This window comes from Orcinus orca, chromosome 7 (genome assembly GCF_937001465.1).
Source record: "Orcinus orca chromosome 7, mOrcOrc1.1, whole genome shotgun sequence".
Classification (NCBI taxonomy): Eukaryota; Metazoa; Chordata; class Mammalia; order Artiodactyla; family Delphinidae; genus Orcinus; species Orcinus orca.
In genome coordinates, this window is record NC_064565.1 from 33,214,362 (window position 1) to 33,234,138 (window position 19,777).

At 38.3% G+C, this 19,777-nt stretch overlaps 1 protein-coding gene and 1 long non-coding RNA gene across 6 annotated transcripts in view; both read right to left on the reverse strand.

Annotated features, from left to right (window-relative positions):
- LOC125964939 (uncharacterized) overlaps positions 1–17,226 on the reverse strand; it is a 74,291-nt gene extending 57,065 nt beyond the window's left edge. For 3 of the 5 annotated variants that reach the window (XR_007478263.1, XR_007478259.1, XR_007478260.1), the window contains exons 1-4: positions 17,044–17,226; positions 15,527–15,647; positions 15,316–15,427; positions 14,899–14,999 (exon numbers count right to left, since the gene is read on the reverse strand). This is a non-coding gene — a long non-coding RNA (uncharacterized LOC125964939). Of the gene's footprint in view, positions 1–14,898; positions 15,037–15,315; positions 15,428–15,526; positions 15,648–17,043 lie in introns of all 5 variants that reach the window. The other 2 variants (XR_007478262.1, XR_007478261.1) reach the window with 2 other exon arrangements.
- On the reverse strand, positions 1,615–4,205 carry LOC101282292 (adenylyl cyclase-associated protein 1-like). Its single transcript, XM_049711973.1, has one exon. The coding sequence runs from the start codon at positions 4,154–4,156 to the stop codon at positions 2,729–2,731; it is 1,428 nt and encodes a 475-aa protein (XP_049567930.1). The 5' UTR covers positions 4,157–4,205; the 3' UTR covers positions 1,615–2,728.
- Positions 17,227–19,777: the final 2,551 nt, after the last annotated feature.

Sequence of the window (19,777 nt, forward strand, 5' to 3'; positions counted from 1 at the left end):
GAAAAACAACAGATAACATACAAGCGAATCCCCATAAGGTTAACAGCTGAACTTTCAGCAGAAACTCTGCAAGCCTGATGGGAGTGGCAGGACATATTTAAAGTGATGAAAGGGAAAAGCCTACAACCAAGATGACTCTACCCAGCAAGGATCTCATTCAGATTCGATAGAGAAATTAAAAACTTTACAGAAAAGTAAAGTTTTTCTCTTAACAAAAGTTAAGAGAATTCCACACCACCAAAACAGCTTTACAACAAATGCGAAAGGAACTTCTCTAGGCAGGAAACACAAGAGAAGGAAAAGACCTACAAAAACAAACCCGAAACAATTAAGAAAATGGTAATAGGAAAATATATAACAATAATTACCTTAAATGTAAATGGATTAAATGCTCCAACCAAAAGACACAGACTGGCTGAATGGATACAAAAAGAAGACCCATATATATGCTGTCTACAAGAGATGCGCTTCAGACCTACGGACACATAGACTGAAAGTGAGGGGATGGAAAAAGATATTCCATGCAAACGGAAATCAAAAGAAAGCTGGAGCAGCAATTCTCATCTCATATCAGACAAAATAGGCTTTAAAATAAAGACTACTACAAGAGACAATGAAGCACACTACATAATGATCAAGGGATCAATCCAATAAAAAGATATAACAGTTGTAAATATTTATGCACCCAACATAGGAGCACCTCAATACATAAGGCAAATGCTAACAGCCATAAAAGGGGAAATCGACAGTAACACAATCATAGTAGGGGACTTTAACACCCTAATTTCACCAATGGACAAAGCATCCAAAATGAAAATAAATGAGGAAACACAAGCTTTAAATGACACATTAAACAAAATGGACTTAATTCATATTTATAAGACATTCCATCCAAAAACAACAGAATACACTTTCTTCTCAAGTACTCATGGAACATTCTCCAAGATAGATCATATATTGGGTCACAAATCAAGCCTTGGTAAATTTAAGAAAATTGAAATCGTATCAAGTATCCTTTCTGACCATAACGCTATGAGACTAGGTATCAATTACAGGAAAAAAACTGTAAAAAATACAAACACATGGAGGCTAAACAACACACTACTAAATAGCCAAGAGATCACTGAAGAAATCAAAGAGAAAATCAAAAAATACCTAAAAACAAATGACAATGAAAACATGATGACCCAAAACCTATGGGATGCAGCAAAAGCAGTTCTAAGAGAGTAGTTTATAGCAATACAATCCTACCTCAAGAAACAAGAAACATCTCAAATAAACAACCTAACCTTACACCAAAAGCAATTAGAGAAAGAAGAACAAAAAAACCCCCAAAGTTAGCTGAAGGAAAGAAATCAAAAAGATCAGATCAGAAATAAATGAAAAGGAAATGAAGGAAACAATAACAAAAATCATTAAAACTAAAAGCTGGTTCTTTGAGAAGATAAACAAAATCGATCAACCTTTAGCCAGACTCATCCAGAAAGAAAGGGAGAAGACTCAAATCAACAGAATTAGAAATGAAAAGGAGAAGTAACAACTGACACTGCAGAAATACAAAGGACCATGAGAGACTACTACAAGAAAATGGACAACCTGGAAGAAATGGACAAGTTCTTTTTTTTTTTTTTTTTTGGTATTAATTTTATTCTATTTTCTGTATAACTTTAAGTACATAAAGGTTCATTTCCTCAGGCCTCAGGAAATGGGTAGAAATCACAGGACAATCTCTCTTCCCACCAAAAGAAGTTGCATATTTTGGTAAAGTGTTTGTCCTAGAGGAAAAACTGAAATTTACATTAGCAATGCTGTGCAAGATTTTTACACAAGACCTAAAACCAGCCTGCAATGGAGATTTTAGTCCTCTGTTCAGGTGCCCAGACAGAAGCCAAAAGCTGTTGAGCATGACAGGGCAAGGAAGCAATGAAGACGGATGATGGGCACCCAGCATGGAAGGAGGAAGGGAAGCCAGATTCCTGGGAATGGTGTGGTTTTCCTTTTTTTTTTCTCTCTTTTTAAGTCATCTCTGTAGGAAGGTGCTGGGCAGGGGCCCCAGAGAGAGGAAGGGTCCAAGACTCCTTTAGCTGGCCTGGGTGCAGGGCACCACCACAGCAGCTAACACAGGACAACCTACTATCTCAGGTTCGGGCAGATGCAGGATGGAATGCAGAAGAAAAGGAATGCTTACAGGAAATCATTTTGCTTGGAATGCTAGATGGCCAAGCTTCAGCCTTTGGTCCCGTGCAAACCCTTGCCTCACTTGTCAATAGTGAAAATTAGTTTAAGTTAGGAGAACCAACTAGGATCACACCAGCTTCTGCTACCTTCACGCTCATTGTTAGAAAAAGATTAACTTGTGTGAACATTGTGATCTGTTAATTCCTGGGGACTGCTCTATCCTTCCCCGAAGACTATTTGTTGGTCAAATAACCCCAAAGGCTGAAAGCTAAAACACACCTGTCCTGATGTGCAGTTCCTGAAAAATGGACTGGCTGTATGGTTGAGCTGATACGGAAAAGCTGCACCTTCCTGCAGAAGATCAAAGACCTGCTATCCCACCCCAAATCTCAGCCTGAGGTATATTTCAGTGAAGGCAGGTAGCTGTGCTTCTCGAAGCAGAGAAGCAGTTTAAGAGCAGAAAGGTAGAGGAAATCTAAAAAAGAACCGTCTTGATACAGATTTGTCCCACGGTGTGAGGGAGAGGGCAAAGAACCCAGTGGCACTTCGCTTATCCAGCAATTTCTGTCACTGTGGTGACCAACTTCCGCCCATTCCATATGGTCTTGAACTGCTCAGGGACTGGGAACTCATTGAAGTCATCGCCTTCTGTAGGAATGAGGACATTCATCTCAGAAGATTTGGCACTGACTATCTCACAATCCAGTGAATTCTTGCTCAGGTAAACGTGGCAGCCATCTGTTTTGTTGATGGAAATGGTTGGCACTTTACCCATTACCTGAACTTTGACATCCCTACTATTGATTATCTCCACAATGCCCACCACGTCATCGAACACCAGACCGAGTTTCTTACAGTTATCTACTGTAATGGAGTTAATTTTGCCCTTGATTTGCAATGTTGAGTTGACACACTTGAATATGTAAGCCACCTGTTTCAGCTCTGTGTCATCTATCACCAGGTTGGAAACATTCTCCTGATTTTCCACTCTCCACTTCTTGCCCTCCAGTTCAAGTAGAGCTGGCTCCTTCTTTGTGACTGGTTTGGGGGAAGGACTGACTCCTGGTTTAGATGCAGAGAATGGTTTGGGGCCACTTCGTACTGGAGCACTCTGAGCCTTCAAGGCAGGGTTCTTGTGAGTCTTCAAGTCATCAGATACATGTTTCAGGGCATGTGTGATGCTCTCCCCCTGATTAATCTGTGCAAACAGTGCTGAGCGTGAAGCAGACTCATCTGAGCCTGAACTGGTGGGGGCTGGAGGGGGAGGTGGGCCTGGTGGGGGGGGAGGAGGACCCGATCCAGCAGAGGGTCCCGATGGCAATCCACTCAGTTCTTTTGCCACAGGCCCCGTTTTGCTCCAGGCTAGGACAGTGGCATGGAACTCCTTAATGTAAGCCTGCAGCTCTGTCCATACACTCAAGTAAGCTTTGACCCAGTCCACATGCTTCTTATCCACATCTTTGTACTCCTTGAGGACTCGGTTTGTATAAAACATGGCAGCATCATTCATTTCCTTCACATAGGGACCAGGCTTGGGAGCCATAGCCACCCAGCCCAGGGCCTGGATACTTTCGCTGACACCTGACAGGTGATTGAACAACTTGCTGCCTCTGTTCTTCTCCCGAAAGGTTATCACTTCTTGGATCTGCTCAGAGATGGGTGCCAACAAATCGGAAAGCTTATTGCCTGCTGGCTGCTGGCATTGAGAGGCAGTAACCAAGAGCGCTCGCTCCAACTTCAGACCCGTGTGGACCATCTCCGCATGCTTCTGCACATCTCCCCCAATCTCTTTACTGATCTTGAGGTACTCTGCCACAGGACCGGCCAAGAGTGAGTCAAATGCTTGCACATATGGAGTCGTTCCTGCTTTTGCAGCACTGTCTGCATACCCACAGTGCATGTCAGAGGCCTGGGAGACTGCCTCCAGGCGGCCCACTGCTCTCTCCAACCTTTCTACCAGATTTTGCATGTCAGCCATAATGTAGCACCTCAGAGATCTGCCTCACCTCGGGACTGCGATCAGCCGCCTGGACAAGTTCTTAGAAAAGCACAACCTTCCGAGACTGAACCAGGAAGAAATAGAAAATACAAACAGACCAATCACAAGCACTGAAATTGAAACTGTGATTAAAAATCTTCCAACATACAATGGAGAAAAGACAGCTTCTTCAATAAGTGGTGCTGGGAAAACTGGACAGCTACATGTAAAAGAATGAAATTAGAACACTCCCTAACACCATATACAAAAATAAACTCAAAATGGTTAAAGACCTAGATGTCAGGCCAGACACTATAAAACTCTTAGAGGAAAACACAGGCAGAACACTTTATGACATAAATCATAGCAAGATCCTTTTTGACCCACCTCCTAGAGAAATGGAAATAAAAACAAAAGTAAACAAATGGGACCTAATGAAACTTCAAAGCTTTTGCACAGCAAAGGAAACCATAAACAAGATGAAAAGACAACCCTCAGAATGGGAGAAAATATTTGCAAACAAAGCAACTGACAAAGGATTAATCCCCAAAATATACAAGCAGCTCATGCAGCTCAATATCAAAAAAACAAACAACTCAATCCAAAAATGGGCTGAATTCTAAATAGACATTTCTCCAAAGAAGGTATACAGTTTGCCAACAAACACATGAAGGGATGCTCAACATCACTAATCATTAGAGAAATGCAAATCAAAACTACAATGATATATCATCTCACACTGGCCATCATCAAAAAGTCTACAAACAATAAATGCTGGAGAGGGTGTGGAGAAAAGGGAATCCTCTTGCACTGCTCGTGGGAATGTAAATTGATAGAGCCACTATGGAGAACAGTATGGAGGTTCCTTAAAAAACTAAAACTAGAACTACCATATGACCCAGCAATCCCACTACTGGGCATATACCCTGAGAAAACCATAATTCAAAAAGAACCATGTACCACAATGTTCACTGCAGCACTATTTACAATAGCCAGGACATGGGAGCAACCTAAGTGTCCATCAACAGATGAATGGATAAAGAAGAAGCAGTACATATATACAATGGAATATTACTCAGCCATAAAAAGAAACGAAATTCGTTATTTGTAGTGAGGTGGATGGACCTAGCGTCTGTCATACAGAGTGAAGTAAGTCAGAAAGAGAAAAACAAATACTGTATGCTAACACATATATATGGAATCTAAAACAACAACAACAACAACAAAAATAAAACCTAGGGGAAGGACAGGAATAAAGATGCAGAAGGAAGGAACCTAGGGGAAGGACAGGAATAAAGATGCAGACATAGAGAATGGACTTGAGGCCACGGGGAGGGGAAGTGTAAGCTGGGACGAAGTGAGAGAGTAGCATTGACATATATACACTACCAAATGTAAAGTAGATAGCTAGTGGGAAGCAGCTGCATAGCACAGGGAGATCAGCTCAGTGCTTTGTGACCACCCAGCAGGGTGGGATAGGCAGGTTGGGAGGGATACACTAGAGGGAGGGGATATGGGGATATATGTATACATACAGCTGATTCACTTTGTTATACAGCTGAAACTAACACAACATTGTAAAGCAATTATACTCTAATATAAATTTTAAAAATATTTAAAATAGAAATAACACAAAATACATTTATATTTTTTCTCGATGGTGCAATGCCTTCTCTCAAAAAATAATTGCCCTTTACAAAGACTGTTACCATTAGATAGATGGCCAAAATGCATTCTGGGAAATATACAAATGGAAATAAGGACAAGTCAGGAATAGGCAGGACTTCAAAAGCATGTGGCTATCAAAGGCTTGATTCAGTTTGTTACAGGTGGTCAACATAGCCCAGTGCAGTGGATGTAGCACAGTAGGTGAAAAGGGAACAGTACTCAAGGTCAACGTCAAATTTCTGGATCTAATCAGGTTGGGACAGGACCTTAGCAGAAGATCGAAGACAGGTGGTTCAGGCTCAAGGCGAGAGAATAGCAAGTGAAGACAGGTGGTCCACGCTCAAGGAGAGAGAATAGCAAGTGTGAGGCAGGATACTAGGATCTAGACCAAGTAATTTTCCGAGCATAGGCAGCCTACTATTAGGAAAAACTAAAAATCAGTCCACTTGTACTAAAAGGATAAAACAATGTGGATGGAAAATGCAGTTCAGGGGATACACAGATGACCAGAGATCTCAGTCGGTACCTGAGCCTGGCCTTCTTCTTTCGTCACACTGTACTGCATTTGTATGTGACCTCATTCTCATTCATGAATTTAAATAAATAATATCTACATACCAGAAATATTTATTACTCCACATTAGCCTTTACTAGCTACACGCCCTATGCCCAACTACCTCTTTGATATCTCCCCTAGAGTATTCCACAGGCATCCTAAACTTAACACCCCAAACAGAACTCTTCACCTTCCCTTTCTTTTCTCAACCAGATCCTTTGCTCAGTAAGTGACCACTTCATCAAATAGTTGCCCCAATAATAATAATTACAGGTAAAATTATTGGGCATTTAATGTTTTTGAGGTGGTATTTTAAGTGTTTAATGTTCATCAACTGTTAGAACTGACCAGAAACCCCCATAATCCTATAACATGTTTTAAATAGGAATAGGAACAGTGTTTCCATGCATTAATTCCTTTGTAATTTCTCTGGAAATTTAAGTGTTTTTCCAAATCCTATATCCCTAGAAAAACCAGGCAAGAAATCAGGAAACTGTTATAATATTTTAATAATCCTGTAAGAATTAAAACCTAACAAGAAACATAGAATAGTGCAGGGTAATCCACTAGTGTCACAGAGAAAAGAAGAACTGGGTGCACTGTCACTCAGTGTTGAAGCCTAAGGCTGGACATTTCTAGGAAAAAGGTCTGGTCACAATCTAACCACTCAGTCTTGCTTATAGCCATCATTGCTGTGTTATAAGTATGTCTTCATGAACCTGTTTGCTGTTAATGGTAAGTCAATCTTATAATAAAAAAATTAATAAGTCTCCAGGCACTGTACATTTTCTACAAATTGTATTGTATTAGTAAGAAATAAGTTTTAGAAGCAAAGTAAGTCCTAAATTTTATAATTTTGAAATGTTATTCTGTGTAGCGCTATTTGCCTTGCTACAAGGACCATGTTATTTTAATATTATCTATGATTATTCACTGGTGATTTTCTGTTTGAATATTTGCTTTAGCCTATAGTTATTTGTAAATACCTTAACAGAAGAGATTCAAGGAGAAGCAGATGTGGATATTGTTGGACAGTACTCTGATATGAAATCAAAACAGATTTAAAATCTGAGTTAACAAAATCAATATTGATTTTAACAGTAAATCAAAATCAGATCAAGCAGAAAAATATATTCATAGTTAAAAAATAAAATGAATTTATATGTAGCATCATGTACCCTAACACTCAATGTGAAGATAATAGTAGTGCTTGCATGGTCTAAGAATTACAACATTTAAATATTAATATTAAATAATTTAAATATTAAATAATATTAAATATTTATTTATCACTGTTTAACTTTTAAAATTATTATTATTTGGCATTTTGTTTTAATATCTCCTTCTTTTATGAAATATATATATCGGACAGAGATCAACTTGGATGTTATTGGAATATATAATGTCTCAATATATTGGTTTATTTTAATAATTATGTTTTTGTTTTTGTTCTGTTTTTTTGGCCACGCCACACGGCTTGAGGGATCTCAGTTCCCCGATCAGGGATTGAACCCTGGCCATGGCAGTGAAAGCCCAGAATCCTAACCACTAGGACACCAGGGAACTCCCCTCTTTAAAAACTCTGAAGTTCCTGCATGTTAACATCTTAAAAGGATTTGAAAACACTACCTGTTCTCATGTTAAACAATTGTGGAATTGGCGTTGTTTCCCATACATGTGCTAAACAATATTGATAAAATAACAGCAAAAACTAGCTGATTGTCCCTGAAAGATAAGACTGTGCATTAACTCTCATAGTTCACCCCTCAAGAGCAATGTGAAGAATTACTCCATATTGCTATGCCCATCAATCGAAAGCCACTGTCATACTCTGCCCAATCCCAACCGCTCTAGCGACTTGCAAGGTCCACCTTAAAATCACTCAATTCATGCCCTAAAATGATATAAATATCTTCCCCAGTCATGCTTCTTTTGAGGAGATACTAAGATTCTGTCAAGGTGATCTCCATTTAGTAAATCTACTAAACTAAGTTTTACTAGATCAAAATATTTTTTTCTGGTGGTCTTTTGGAGATCAACAGTTGACTACTATATATTTGTTTAGACATTAAGAAAGAAATAGCATTTTCCTCATTCTATAGATGAATATATCGAGGTCTAGAGAGGTTAAATAACTTCCTCCTGTCTCACAGGTAGTAAGTGGAAGGTCCAGAATCCTGTAACATTTCCTTCTCCCTACCACAATCTTTTTCTCAAACTATAACTCAATTTCACCCATTTGTTTCTGTAACTCTTTGATTCACATTATTGTCATCTTATACTTGAACTAGTGCAATTGTCTATGACCCGATCTTACTTCAGATTTGTCCCTTTTGAAATCATTCTCCAGACAACAGCCAGAATGTCAGAATAATCTTTGAATTTGCAAATTAGATCATGGCCTCCACTACCTAAAACCCTTTTAGTGGTGTCCTACTGAATATACAAATAAAAAGAAAAAAAATAGCAATTTAAAATCTAAATTCTTAGCAAGGTGCCCAAACCCTGCTTTAGCTGACATCTGTTACTTCTCCAGGCATATACCTTACTAATCTTTCATAATCTTCTTTGCTTCCAACATAGTGCCTTTCTTCCATTTCCTCAAATATATGGCTGCTCTTTCTTATTCCAGGGTTTTGTACGAGATGGTTCTTCTGCTCAGAATCCCTTTACCTCCCACACTCTTTTAAATAACTCATATCTCATCCCTTTAGGTATCTGCTTAAAGAATTCCATAAAAATTATTCCCACTCCCTCACCAATCTAAATCAGGGATCCTTGTTATATGCCCATCAAAACCTACACCTTCTCTTTATAACATGTATTACAACTTGTAATTCTATCTTTATTTTAGTGACTATTTCACCCGTAAATTTCCTCCCTAATACTATCAACTCCACTAAGTCTGGTGCTAAGATTTTTCCTCATCGCTTTATTTTCAGTATCTAATATAATACTGGTACCTAAAAGAAGTGCAGTCACTGCTATTTAAAGTGATATAATGAATGAATGGAAAATTATAACACACAAGAAACAGATTCTAGGTATACAAAAATGCTGCCTTCATTTTTCCAGGTTGAAGGTTAAGGCTGCAACTCCTGAGTGGAAATTCAGTGCTTGTGTCAGTCAACTTAGGTTGGGCTAGATAATCATATAGGGATCTTGGGGGAAAAAAATCCATTTGTCCAGGTACTACCCAAAGAGATGCATTATTTTGGAGAGAGGCCCGGGCATCAAGACTTTTAAAAAACTTCCTAGTTAAGTCTAATGTGTAGTTAAGATTGAGAAGCACATGAAGGAGCTGGGAAAACTAGATATTCTCCAGAATCATGAATATTGGTTATGACAGAATAGCATGTTGCATCTTGAAAGGTCTTAGTACTAATCAAGAGAACATTTAAAATATAAGGGCAAGTTAGACATACAGATGGCCAATAGGCACATGAAAAGATGTTCATCATCGTTAATTCTTAGAGAAATGCAAACCAAAACTACAGTGAGGTACGACCTCACACTGGTCAGAATGGTCATCATTAAAAGTCTACAAATGACAAATGCTGGAGAGGGTGTGGAGAAAAGGGAACCCTCCTACACTGTTGGTGGGAATCTAAATTGGTGCAGTCATTATAGAGAACAGTATGAATATTCCTCAAAAAATTAAAAATAGAGTTGCCATATGATCCTGACATCCCAATCCTGGGCATATATCTGGACAAAACTATAATTCAAAAAGATACATGCACCTCTATGTTCATAGCAGCACTATTTGCAATAGCCACAACATGGAAACAACCTAAATGTCCATCGACAGATGATCGGATAAAGAAGATGTGTGTGTGTACACACACACACACACACACACACACACACACACATATACAATGGAATACTACTCAGCAATAAAAAAGAATGAAACTGCCATTTGCAGCAACACAGATGGTTCTACAGATTATCATACTAAGTGAAGTAAGTCAGAAAGAGAAAGACAAATACCATATGACATCACTTATGTGTGGAATATAAAAAATATGACACAAATAAACTTATCTATGGAACAAAAACAGACTCACAGATATAGAGAACAGACTTGTGGTTGCCAAGGGGGAAGGGGTTTGGGGGAGGGATGGAGTGGGAGTTTGGGATTAGCAGATGCAAACTATTATATATAGAATGGATAAACAACAAGGTCCTACTGTATAGCACAGGGAACTATACTCAGTATCCCGTAATAAGCCATAATGGAAAAGAATATGGAAAAGAATGTATGTATGTTTAACTGAATCACTTTGCTGTACAGCAGAAATTGACATTGTAAATCAACTATACTTCAATAATAAAATACAATAAAATATAAGGGCAAGTTATATGTAAACTACATTTCACTTGGAATCTCTAGTCCTCATTACATGGCTACCAAATTGGCTCAAACCCCCAGTTTCATGGCTTATTAAATCCAGAGCTTGACTATCATTATTGTACATCTGCAACCTTCCTCCGATGCCTCATCTTCCTACACTTTCGTCCATGCCTATCGTTTAAATTTTGTTCCACAAGATGTAGTATAAGCTTTTTGCTTTCACCAGATACAATACAAATAAGAAAAAAAGCAACAAAAAACCCCCAAAATATCCAAGCCAGGCATTTTATAAGTTTAACTTATCTGATGATTTTGAGTGTCACAAAACTATGAAGTTATGCACTGCCAACATTTCATCCCTGAAACAATTCTTCCTCCTTTACTCCTGACAATTGATACCTCCGGCCAAAAGCAGTTCCATGAGAGCCTACATCAAATCTTTATGCCAACTTCCATATTATTCTGTTATTACTGCTAAAATTCTAGTATGTATAATTTTTTCTCTGCCATCCCTGTTAGGAATTTGATCTTCAGTCGTCAAGTCATTACTGAGTAATCCCAGCCCTCTCAGCATGTTTCTGGTTAAAACTACCCTGTTAGATCTCATTCCCTTATAGAAGCTGAAGCACCTCCCTTTCTACTTCCTACCAAAGTTGCTTGACTAACAGCCACAGTTTGGAGCCAGATGGTGGAAAGAGAGTGGCCTTAGCCCTCTGTTTTCCCTTAAGAGTTATGCTGTTCTCATAGCAGCCAATTGTTCTCACTGGCCTCATTTTTTGGCATATGGTGGTATACTACCTTGCTTTTTGAATTCCTCTGAAAGTGTCTTGAGTCTTTATATTTAAACATAAAACTTTTCTTTCTCCTATTAATGTTAACTCATCTTCATGTGCACAACAGTCCACAAAATAAAAACTGTTGTCTCTCAACCTCTTCTTTTTCCCATTCCAAAGTTGCCTTAATTTATAGAGCATAAAGTTTGGTCTTAATGTGTTCATGGCAAATGTCTTCTATGGCTCCTCTGGGTTTGAAAGTCTCTCTACAGCTGCTGTTGGGAACTGGAGAATCTGCGTTGCCTTGCACCCAGAGCTGCCACCATGTGTTCTCTTTCAGAGCCCAATATGATATGAGGCTGGCAAAAATCATTCTTTGTATAATTTGGTGATACACAATAGATTGGTATACTTATGTGGAATTATTTGTTGGAACTGTAGTCCAGTCTTAGAAGAGGACTACAATATAAAGAGAACAAAGTTTAAAATTCAAGCTAATTTTTACTTTTTTTTTCACTACATAAGAGAAGACATTTCAAGGCCCGAGTTTGCACTAGGGACTTTGTCCATAGTTTCCTTGCCTCTTTCCTGCCTTCCAGAGTGTGCATTTACTCATATCTAGTTTACATGTAAATCTCTAGTTGAAATTATTGCAGAAGGAAACAATGCACAAGTTGAAGGCTAAGTTGAAAAAGGAAAGGATGACTTTGGTAAGTGATCTATAGCAGAGAGACAAAAGTGAAATTTGAATTTAAACTTTATTATGGATATGTCACAGAAGAGGTGATGTATATGCTTAAGTGGTTGGTGATCAAATTCTATGCTCTGGTCTTAAGGTGATGGTGGCAAGAAGGCAGCTGACACCTGGGGAAAGAATGTTTTAGTGAATATGATCAAGGGAAAATAGACCCTGCTCAGACCAGTACTGATACAAGGCCTCCAAAAGACATCCATTCAGTCCAGAGGAAATATCTTTGCCAAAGATATCAAGTCCTTCTTGTAAGAAGTTTACAAGTATTTAGGCAAAACTACTAGAATGCCACCCCTATTGTCAAGAGATTTATATGTTTATATAGGTTTATAAAAACAGATGGCCTTAAATTTCTGCAGTTAACAGAAAACAAAATAATTACACAAAGAACATGGGAAAAGTATTATGAATTAAAAGGTATATAGTGAAAAAAAAAAGGTAGATAAGTAGGGCTCTTATGCAGGGATTGCACAGACTGGAAATAGGTTATAAGTTAGGTAATAAGTGACAAAAGCAGAGTTTCTCTAATCTCAGCAAGATGTTAGTGTGACTAATTTAATCTTTTCAGATTGACCTCTGTTGCCATAACCTAAATGGTTATGCTGTGATCCATTTTGGTTAGTTAAATGAGAAAGCCAAAGTCATCCCATCAACTGTGTCAAGATGGAGAAATATAATTAGATAAGGTTTATTATAAATATACTTGGAGAGAAATTTGAAAACAAGAAGATATTTTGGGCACAGAGGCTGTAATTTGAATAAATCAACAAAAGAAGGTACAGTGGATCACCTTTGGAGTATTTATTCTACTCAGGGTGATTCTCATTTGACCTCAGATACCAAATGGGGGAACCCCAAATCATGTTTGTATTTTTTGAGCACTTGATCACATTAATTGGGCCAAGAGTTGGAAATCTGAGTAAAACAAGAAAATTGGTGTTCATTTTCAAGAAAACTGAACTTAGTACTAAAAATACCTGTCCCTTTATGTTGTTTCTTTAGTGACGTAAAAACGTGGTACCGTTGCATGACCATCTTCTGCTTGTCAGGTGGGCTGAATAGCAGAAAAAGTTCACCGATAAAGAGTGAGCCAGAATCATAGAAAGCAGTGGAGATGAGAGATTAGTACTAATCCAAGTGCCTGACACCTATGCATTCTGAGGATTCATTTTTCTGGTAACGGACCACTTTCCTTCCTTTGTTTCCTGAAGAACAACTAAGTTTACTTCTTGCAACAAAAAGTCCTAACATAGATGAAGCAAATGAATTAGATGCTTAAAGGGGGTAGGCCAGGAATAAGTAGAAAAAAGTGCATAATACATTCCAAGCTATAGGTCCTATGTTTATTTCTCATTTACTTGCAAAATGACTCTTTCTTAAAATGCTACAGCAGTGTGGTTCTACCTTTATAACTATACTGGATATACGAAAATATTGGATTGAGGAACTCAAAGCTCTCTCTCACTATATATAGATAGATATGGCAAAGACACATTTTACTTAGCATTTCAGCCTCCGTAGTGTGATACAATTAGACTTTGCAAACAACCGCAAATAAATGATTTGGCAAGGAATACACATTCTCATGTGTTTGACGATTAGCCTCAGAATCAGCTCTGGCTCCCGTCTTCCTCATCTACTGCTCTATTAGTATGATCACTGCATGGAGTTTCTGAAGACTAAAACCTTTTGATTGTTTCTCTTTGCAGCAGATTACCTCTTGCTGTACTTTTAGTACTCTCTCTTGCTTGCACCAACAAACAGTGTGCAGAACATCAAATAGATGGTTTACAGGCACTCAGTGATGAACAAACTCTCTAATCAGGATGAAGAGTAAAAATTTCACAGAAGTCATAGGAAAAGCTTCGGCTATGGAATTTAACAGACTTGGATTCGATGTTTACCAGCAATGTGACACTGTGGGAGTTTATGTAACCTTTCCGATCCTCAGCTGTCCCATCTGTAAGTGGGGATAATAATGTTCATATGATAGGGCTGTTAGGATTATAATGAGTTGGCATGTGTTAAGTATAGGACAGGAACTCTGTCACATCAGACACAAGTACAATGAATACTATTATTGCTCGTTAGAGGGAAATCCCCTAAACCCTGATTCTGAACTTAGCCACGTTATTGATGAGTCAAATCCACTTGTATTCCTTATGTATGCAGAAGCTTTCAAACTTTATTTCCAGCTACAGAGCTCCACTCAGGTAATAACTCAGCTAAAGAGACTTTTTTCTCTTGAATGAATTATGCTTCTGCTGTGCTAAATTTTCTCAAGGCAGTCAACCATAAAAATTATATTATGTATTTCTCTTGTGTAACTTGTGTGAAAGTAGAGTTTGTCAAAACTGGCTGCTCAGCATTTAATGAGACCCTCCACTGCATTTGATCCAGAGGTCAAGCTGTATGTAAAAGAGGGTAAACAGGAAGGTCGCAGAGGGAAGTTACAAGTAACAAAATAAGGCAATAAATAATAAGGGGAGACTTTTTAAAAATTTAAAATGAAGAAATTAGTGGAGAAAGTCAACAAATTGTCACCACCGTATTTTATAAATGAAAGTTGAATTTGCTTTTGCGTGCCAAGACCTAAAATTAGGGACCTTCATTTTCATTGAAGACCTTAATACTCACTGGTGAAATATGAAGCAGATGTCTCCCTGACCTCTACCTAATTGAACAGCAATGTCAGAGGGAGGTAAGTCATCAATCTCCAGGTTGTCTTAGAGAAGGTCCTGAGGATTTTCAAGAAATGATTCCATTATATATAGACTGTGAAAGAAGATTATAAAAATTGGGAAAAAATACTATAGCATCCCTGCCTTTTATAAATCTAGATTTAGAGCCTATGGGTTTCACTATTGAAAACAGAAGGAAGTTATGCTCCTTGTCACTAATCTATTGCAATGTTAAATGTTATATCCTAACATTTATTAAAAGGTAATTCAAGATTCTGAGCTCATCTTATTTTCCAGCCACCTTGCTTTGGGGGCCAAATGCTTATCCACAGTCCCTCCAATGCTTGCTCTGAGATAGAGCTGTGATGCATACCAGAATGTTTCTGAGTGGGTTGCTGCCTCCTGCAATCACTGTAACTCGTAAATACCAGTAGCACAGAACATGCTGCACTGCACTGGGATGATCATCTGCTTGTCTACCTCACCTACAATGAGAAATTATGCCTCTCAGTGCTTGTTGTGTCCTGAGCACCCAGAACCATCTTCAGTCCTACTCTTTAGCACATTAACCAACCATCACCTACCTGGGTTGTTGCAACAGACTCCCGAAGCGTTGTCTCAACCTTATCTCACCCTCTGCACACCAATCTTTATAATCAGCAATAAATGGTGTCACTTTTTTGCACACATTTCTCTAATGGTTACCTGTTGTTTGGAGAAAACAAAATTAAACCTTGCACTGAACATTCATATAAGTTTGTTAATAAGAATAATAAGAATGTTCGGAGAAAACAAAATCAAACCTTGCACTGAACATTCATATAAGTTTGTTAATAAGAATGATATTATATTCCAATTTTTGCGTTTCTTTTAACTACATTCCAGTAATGTGAGGCCTATACCCCTCACTGTGAGTATCTCTCACAGTTTTGGAGCACATACTGGTTTGCTGAATAACTAATAGCACAATAGTAGATCAATGACAATGTAAAATCCGTGGGATAGCTTGGGACGATAGCCCTGAAGCAGTGTTCTTCAGCATGGCCAGAGAATCACCATGTCCACCTTACTTGTTAAAACCAAGTTCCTAATCCCCAGCTCATAATCAAGCCCAAAATAAAGGTCTCTGTGATGTACCATGATATTGCCAACTTTAACATGCTCCATGGTGACATTCATGCTCCATTCAGTCTGAGAACCACAGCCTCATGCCATAAGATAAATATTCAGTGTGAGAGGCAGGTTGCAGGAGTGGAAGCCTATGATGTTGAACTTCAGTAGCACCTAAAGTCCCTACATGTAGTATTCTGAAGGCTAGTAAGAAACATCGAAATGCTTTTTGAAACCTTTGTCCCAGTTATATATGATCTGTGTACTGAGTGGCATTGTAAAATTCATTTCTTACTTTGGATTGTAGTAAAAAATACTTGAAATCCCTTGCTCCAGTGAAATAAGAAAGATAAAACAATATAATAGTAATATCTGCATACAGGTATTTATTTATAACAACCTGATTTTAATATCTATATGCAGATATTTATGCATGCTTCTGAAAAGGGTGAACACAGAAAAATTCAGATGGGTCAATACGCAGCTACATCTCTTTTGCACTAAGTCAAGACCTGGGGAGTCGTACACATGCTCCCAATGCTGAATCACATGAAGCTGTGGACCAAGGTCATGTCCCACATAAATTAGATCTCTCAGTGTGTACTATTTCCCAACTGCTAAATCTTTAGCTTCAACAAATCAAGGTGGAGTAGTAGGGTGACCAACCTCATTTTTCCAGGATTTCCCCTATTACAGCACTGAAATTCTTGTGTCCTGGAAACCTCCTTAGTTCTAAGTTCTTAGTTCTAAGGCAAACCAGGATGGTTGATCCCCTTATGTGTTGTGCAGTACATTTTCTAAGCTACTTATCTTTTATTCAAACAAATTTTTACTTAAAATTACAACATAAGTCAGTTGCACACAAAGTTGCTTTGCTCTAAATGAGAGATGCTAAAGCTTTGCCCAATCAACCCAACCTCATCATTTCTAGCTCTTTCCAAGGACTCTGTGAGGCCTTGTGATTGCATCATAGCCTTCCTGCCTTGCTTACCTTATTCATTAGATTTCATTGAATATGATAATTTCTCTGATCTTTGATTTCCTCAGCTGGAGTACGGAAATAATATTTTTTGTAGGTTGGTCATTATATCCAAATTTCTCCCACTTCGGGCCAATTTGATTTCCAGACTTCTTATACAACAGTATGCATCACAGACTGAAATTCCTTTAGTGTTTTTCTATGGAAAGAAATTACAAAGGACAATCACACCTGCTGAGTCACTTGCCTTGCATGGACAGATTTATACAATAGTATTTAAAGACTGAAATTTAAGTAGCAAATGTAATAGAATTAAAATGTCAAAAACAATCGTACTAGATGCCTGAATTTTAATGTGTGGATGCTGCGAAGTCACCAACAGAAAGATCAGCGATCTCTGTATCATACAATTATGGAAATTAAAGATTATTGGCCAAGCAAACTTTTGGGCAAATCATAGACTAGTAAAGTGCCCTATATCACTCATAAGGTTGAGCATTCGTGGTTCTGGTGTTGATATGTGTTTGTTATGCCTCAGGGTTGGGCTCCCATGGGGCAAATTGTCATTTTACTTCTACTACTCCTTCAAAAATGAATCTATTTTTAGTTGGTATCACAAACTTACACTTTGAAATATCATTGGAAATAAAGATTTAGCAATAAGTTTAAATGCAAGAAAAATTCCAGGGACTTCCCTGGCGGTCCAGTGGTTAAGAATCCACCCCCAATGCAGGGGACGCAAGTTCGATCCCTGGTTGGGGAACTAAGATTCCACATGCCGCAGGGCAACTAAGTCTGCCCGCCACAACTACTGAGCCCGTGCGTGCTACAGCCTGCGTGCCACAACTAGAGAGAAGCCTGCAGACCGCAGTGAAGAGCCCGAGTGCTACAACTAAGACCCGACGCAGCCAAATACATAAATAAATATTAAAAGAAAGAGAAAAATTCCAAATTCTTAGTGATCACAAGTTTAAAAAAAAATTCTTAAATTAACTGTAATGGTCATAATTCCAGAGTATACACCATTATCTTTCCATAAATAAATATCATTTTATTAACCTCAATGTTGTATATAAGTCCATATCAAGCTCATGTTCTCCCCAAATTCTTTTTACACACATGAAGATTTGTTTTAGATTAACGTGTTTTAAAACAATCTTCTCAGAAATCTATAATACAGAAGGGTGGTTTGTCTTGACTCTTCAAGGTGGAATGCGAGAATTGTGAGGAAAATATTCACCATGGGATTAGAAACCATTTTAATCACCCTCTTCTCAGGAACATCTGGCTGAAGCTCAGACACTTTAGGCTTACTTTTAAAATGGGAATTGATTCCTGGAGAGAAACTAACTCCATCCACAATAAAATCCAGTGCTTTGTGGATGAATTCAATTAGTCTCCTTGAATACAAGGAGAAAAAGATAAACTCGTGGTTATGTATAAGGTCCTACAGTCTCATAGTTTTGCCTACTGCAATCAAATGGTTTAATAGCCTTCCCAATTAAATAAACTGTCAGCTGCAGGAACATGCTAGAGCTTGTTTAGAACCGTTCCTAGTGATGTAATCTTGGATCAGATAAATGTTACTTACGGGTGTTCTAGTTGTGTGGCACTTGTAATTCATGCATGCCTATGTATCATCTTTCAACTCTATTCTCAATGTTTAATCTGAAAATGACTTTCTGCAGCTCTCCAGTATTCCATCAGGATCTGGACAAAGAACCGTTAATCTGTGTCAATTTGCAGACAGTCACCTGTGTTACTTTGCTCCCTGCTTTCTCTCTCTGCTAATAGTTGCTTAGACAGTGAGTCCTACAGTAATGAGATTTTCCTAGACAACCTGTCTTGCTGGCAAGTCTCGAGGGGTAAGGGGTAGGGAGGAGAGTACAATATTTTGGGTCTTCAGTGTAGGTCACCCTGATGAATTTCAAAAAGTGATCTCACAAAAGCAAAACTTAATTAAGAATTAACGGCCATTCACTTTGTCTTTTTCTTTAAAAAAATTACATCTGGGCTTAGAAATGAGAGCAGCATGCCACTTCCTTGAAAAAGAATAAGGATCTGTACAGGACTGAGTAAATTGTCATGGTGGTAGGGTATACTAAAGGGAATATAATAGCGTTAGTGGAGAAAGCAAACATGTAGGCAGGGTGATAAATGAGTGGTTTTTACAGTGAATCACATTTGGCTTTTGACACTGACCAAAATTCATTCTTCAAATAGGTCAAGTTTTATTCATCAGTTACCTCTTCCTTTCCTTTTCATAGGCCTCCCTGAGGCCTCCTGTGCAACCTCCCACACCACACACACACACACACACACACACACACACACACACACACACACACACACACGTACACACACACACACACACACACACTTCCATACACAAGGGACACAAAGGATGACTTGAGATCAAATAACAGCACATAGAATGAAGACTAAAAACCACACAGCTGTCTTGACTTATTAGAAAAAATATTTTACGTATAATTTTAGAGCTTCTCTTTTGTTTTTTTTTTTAACATCTTTATTGGAGTATAATTGCTTTACAACGGTGTGTTAGTTTCTGCTTTATAACAAAGTGAATCAGCTATACATATACATATGTCCCCATATCTCTTCCCTCTTGTGTCTCCCTCCCTCCCACCCCTCTAGGTGGTCACAAAGCACTGAGCTGATCTCCCTGTGCTATGCGGCTGCTTCCCACTAGCTATCGGTTTTACATTTGGTAGTGGATATATGT

Bases quoted from the DNA above. Each gene is read 5' to 3' on its own strand.
- LOC101282292 (XM_049711973.1), bottom strand. From the start codon at position 4,156: ATGGCTGACATGCAAAATCTGGTAGAAAGGTTGGAGAGAGCAGTGGGC.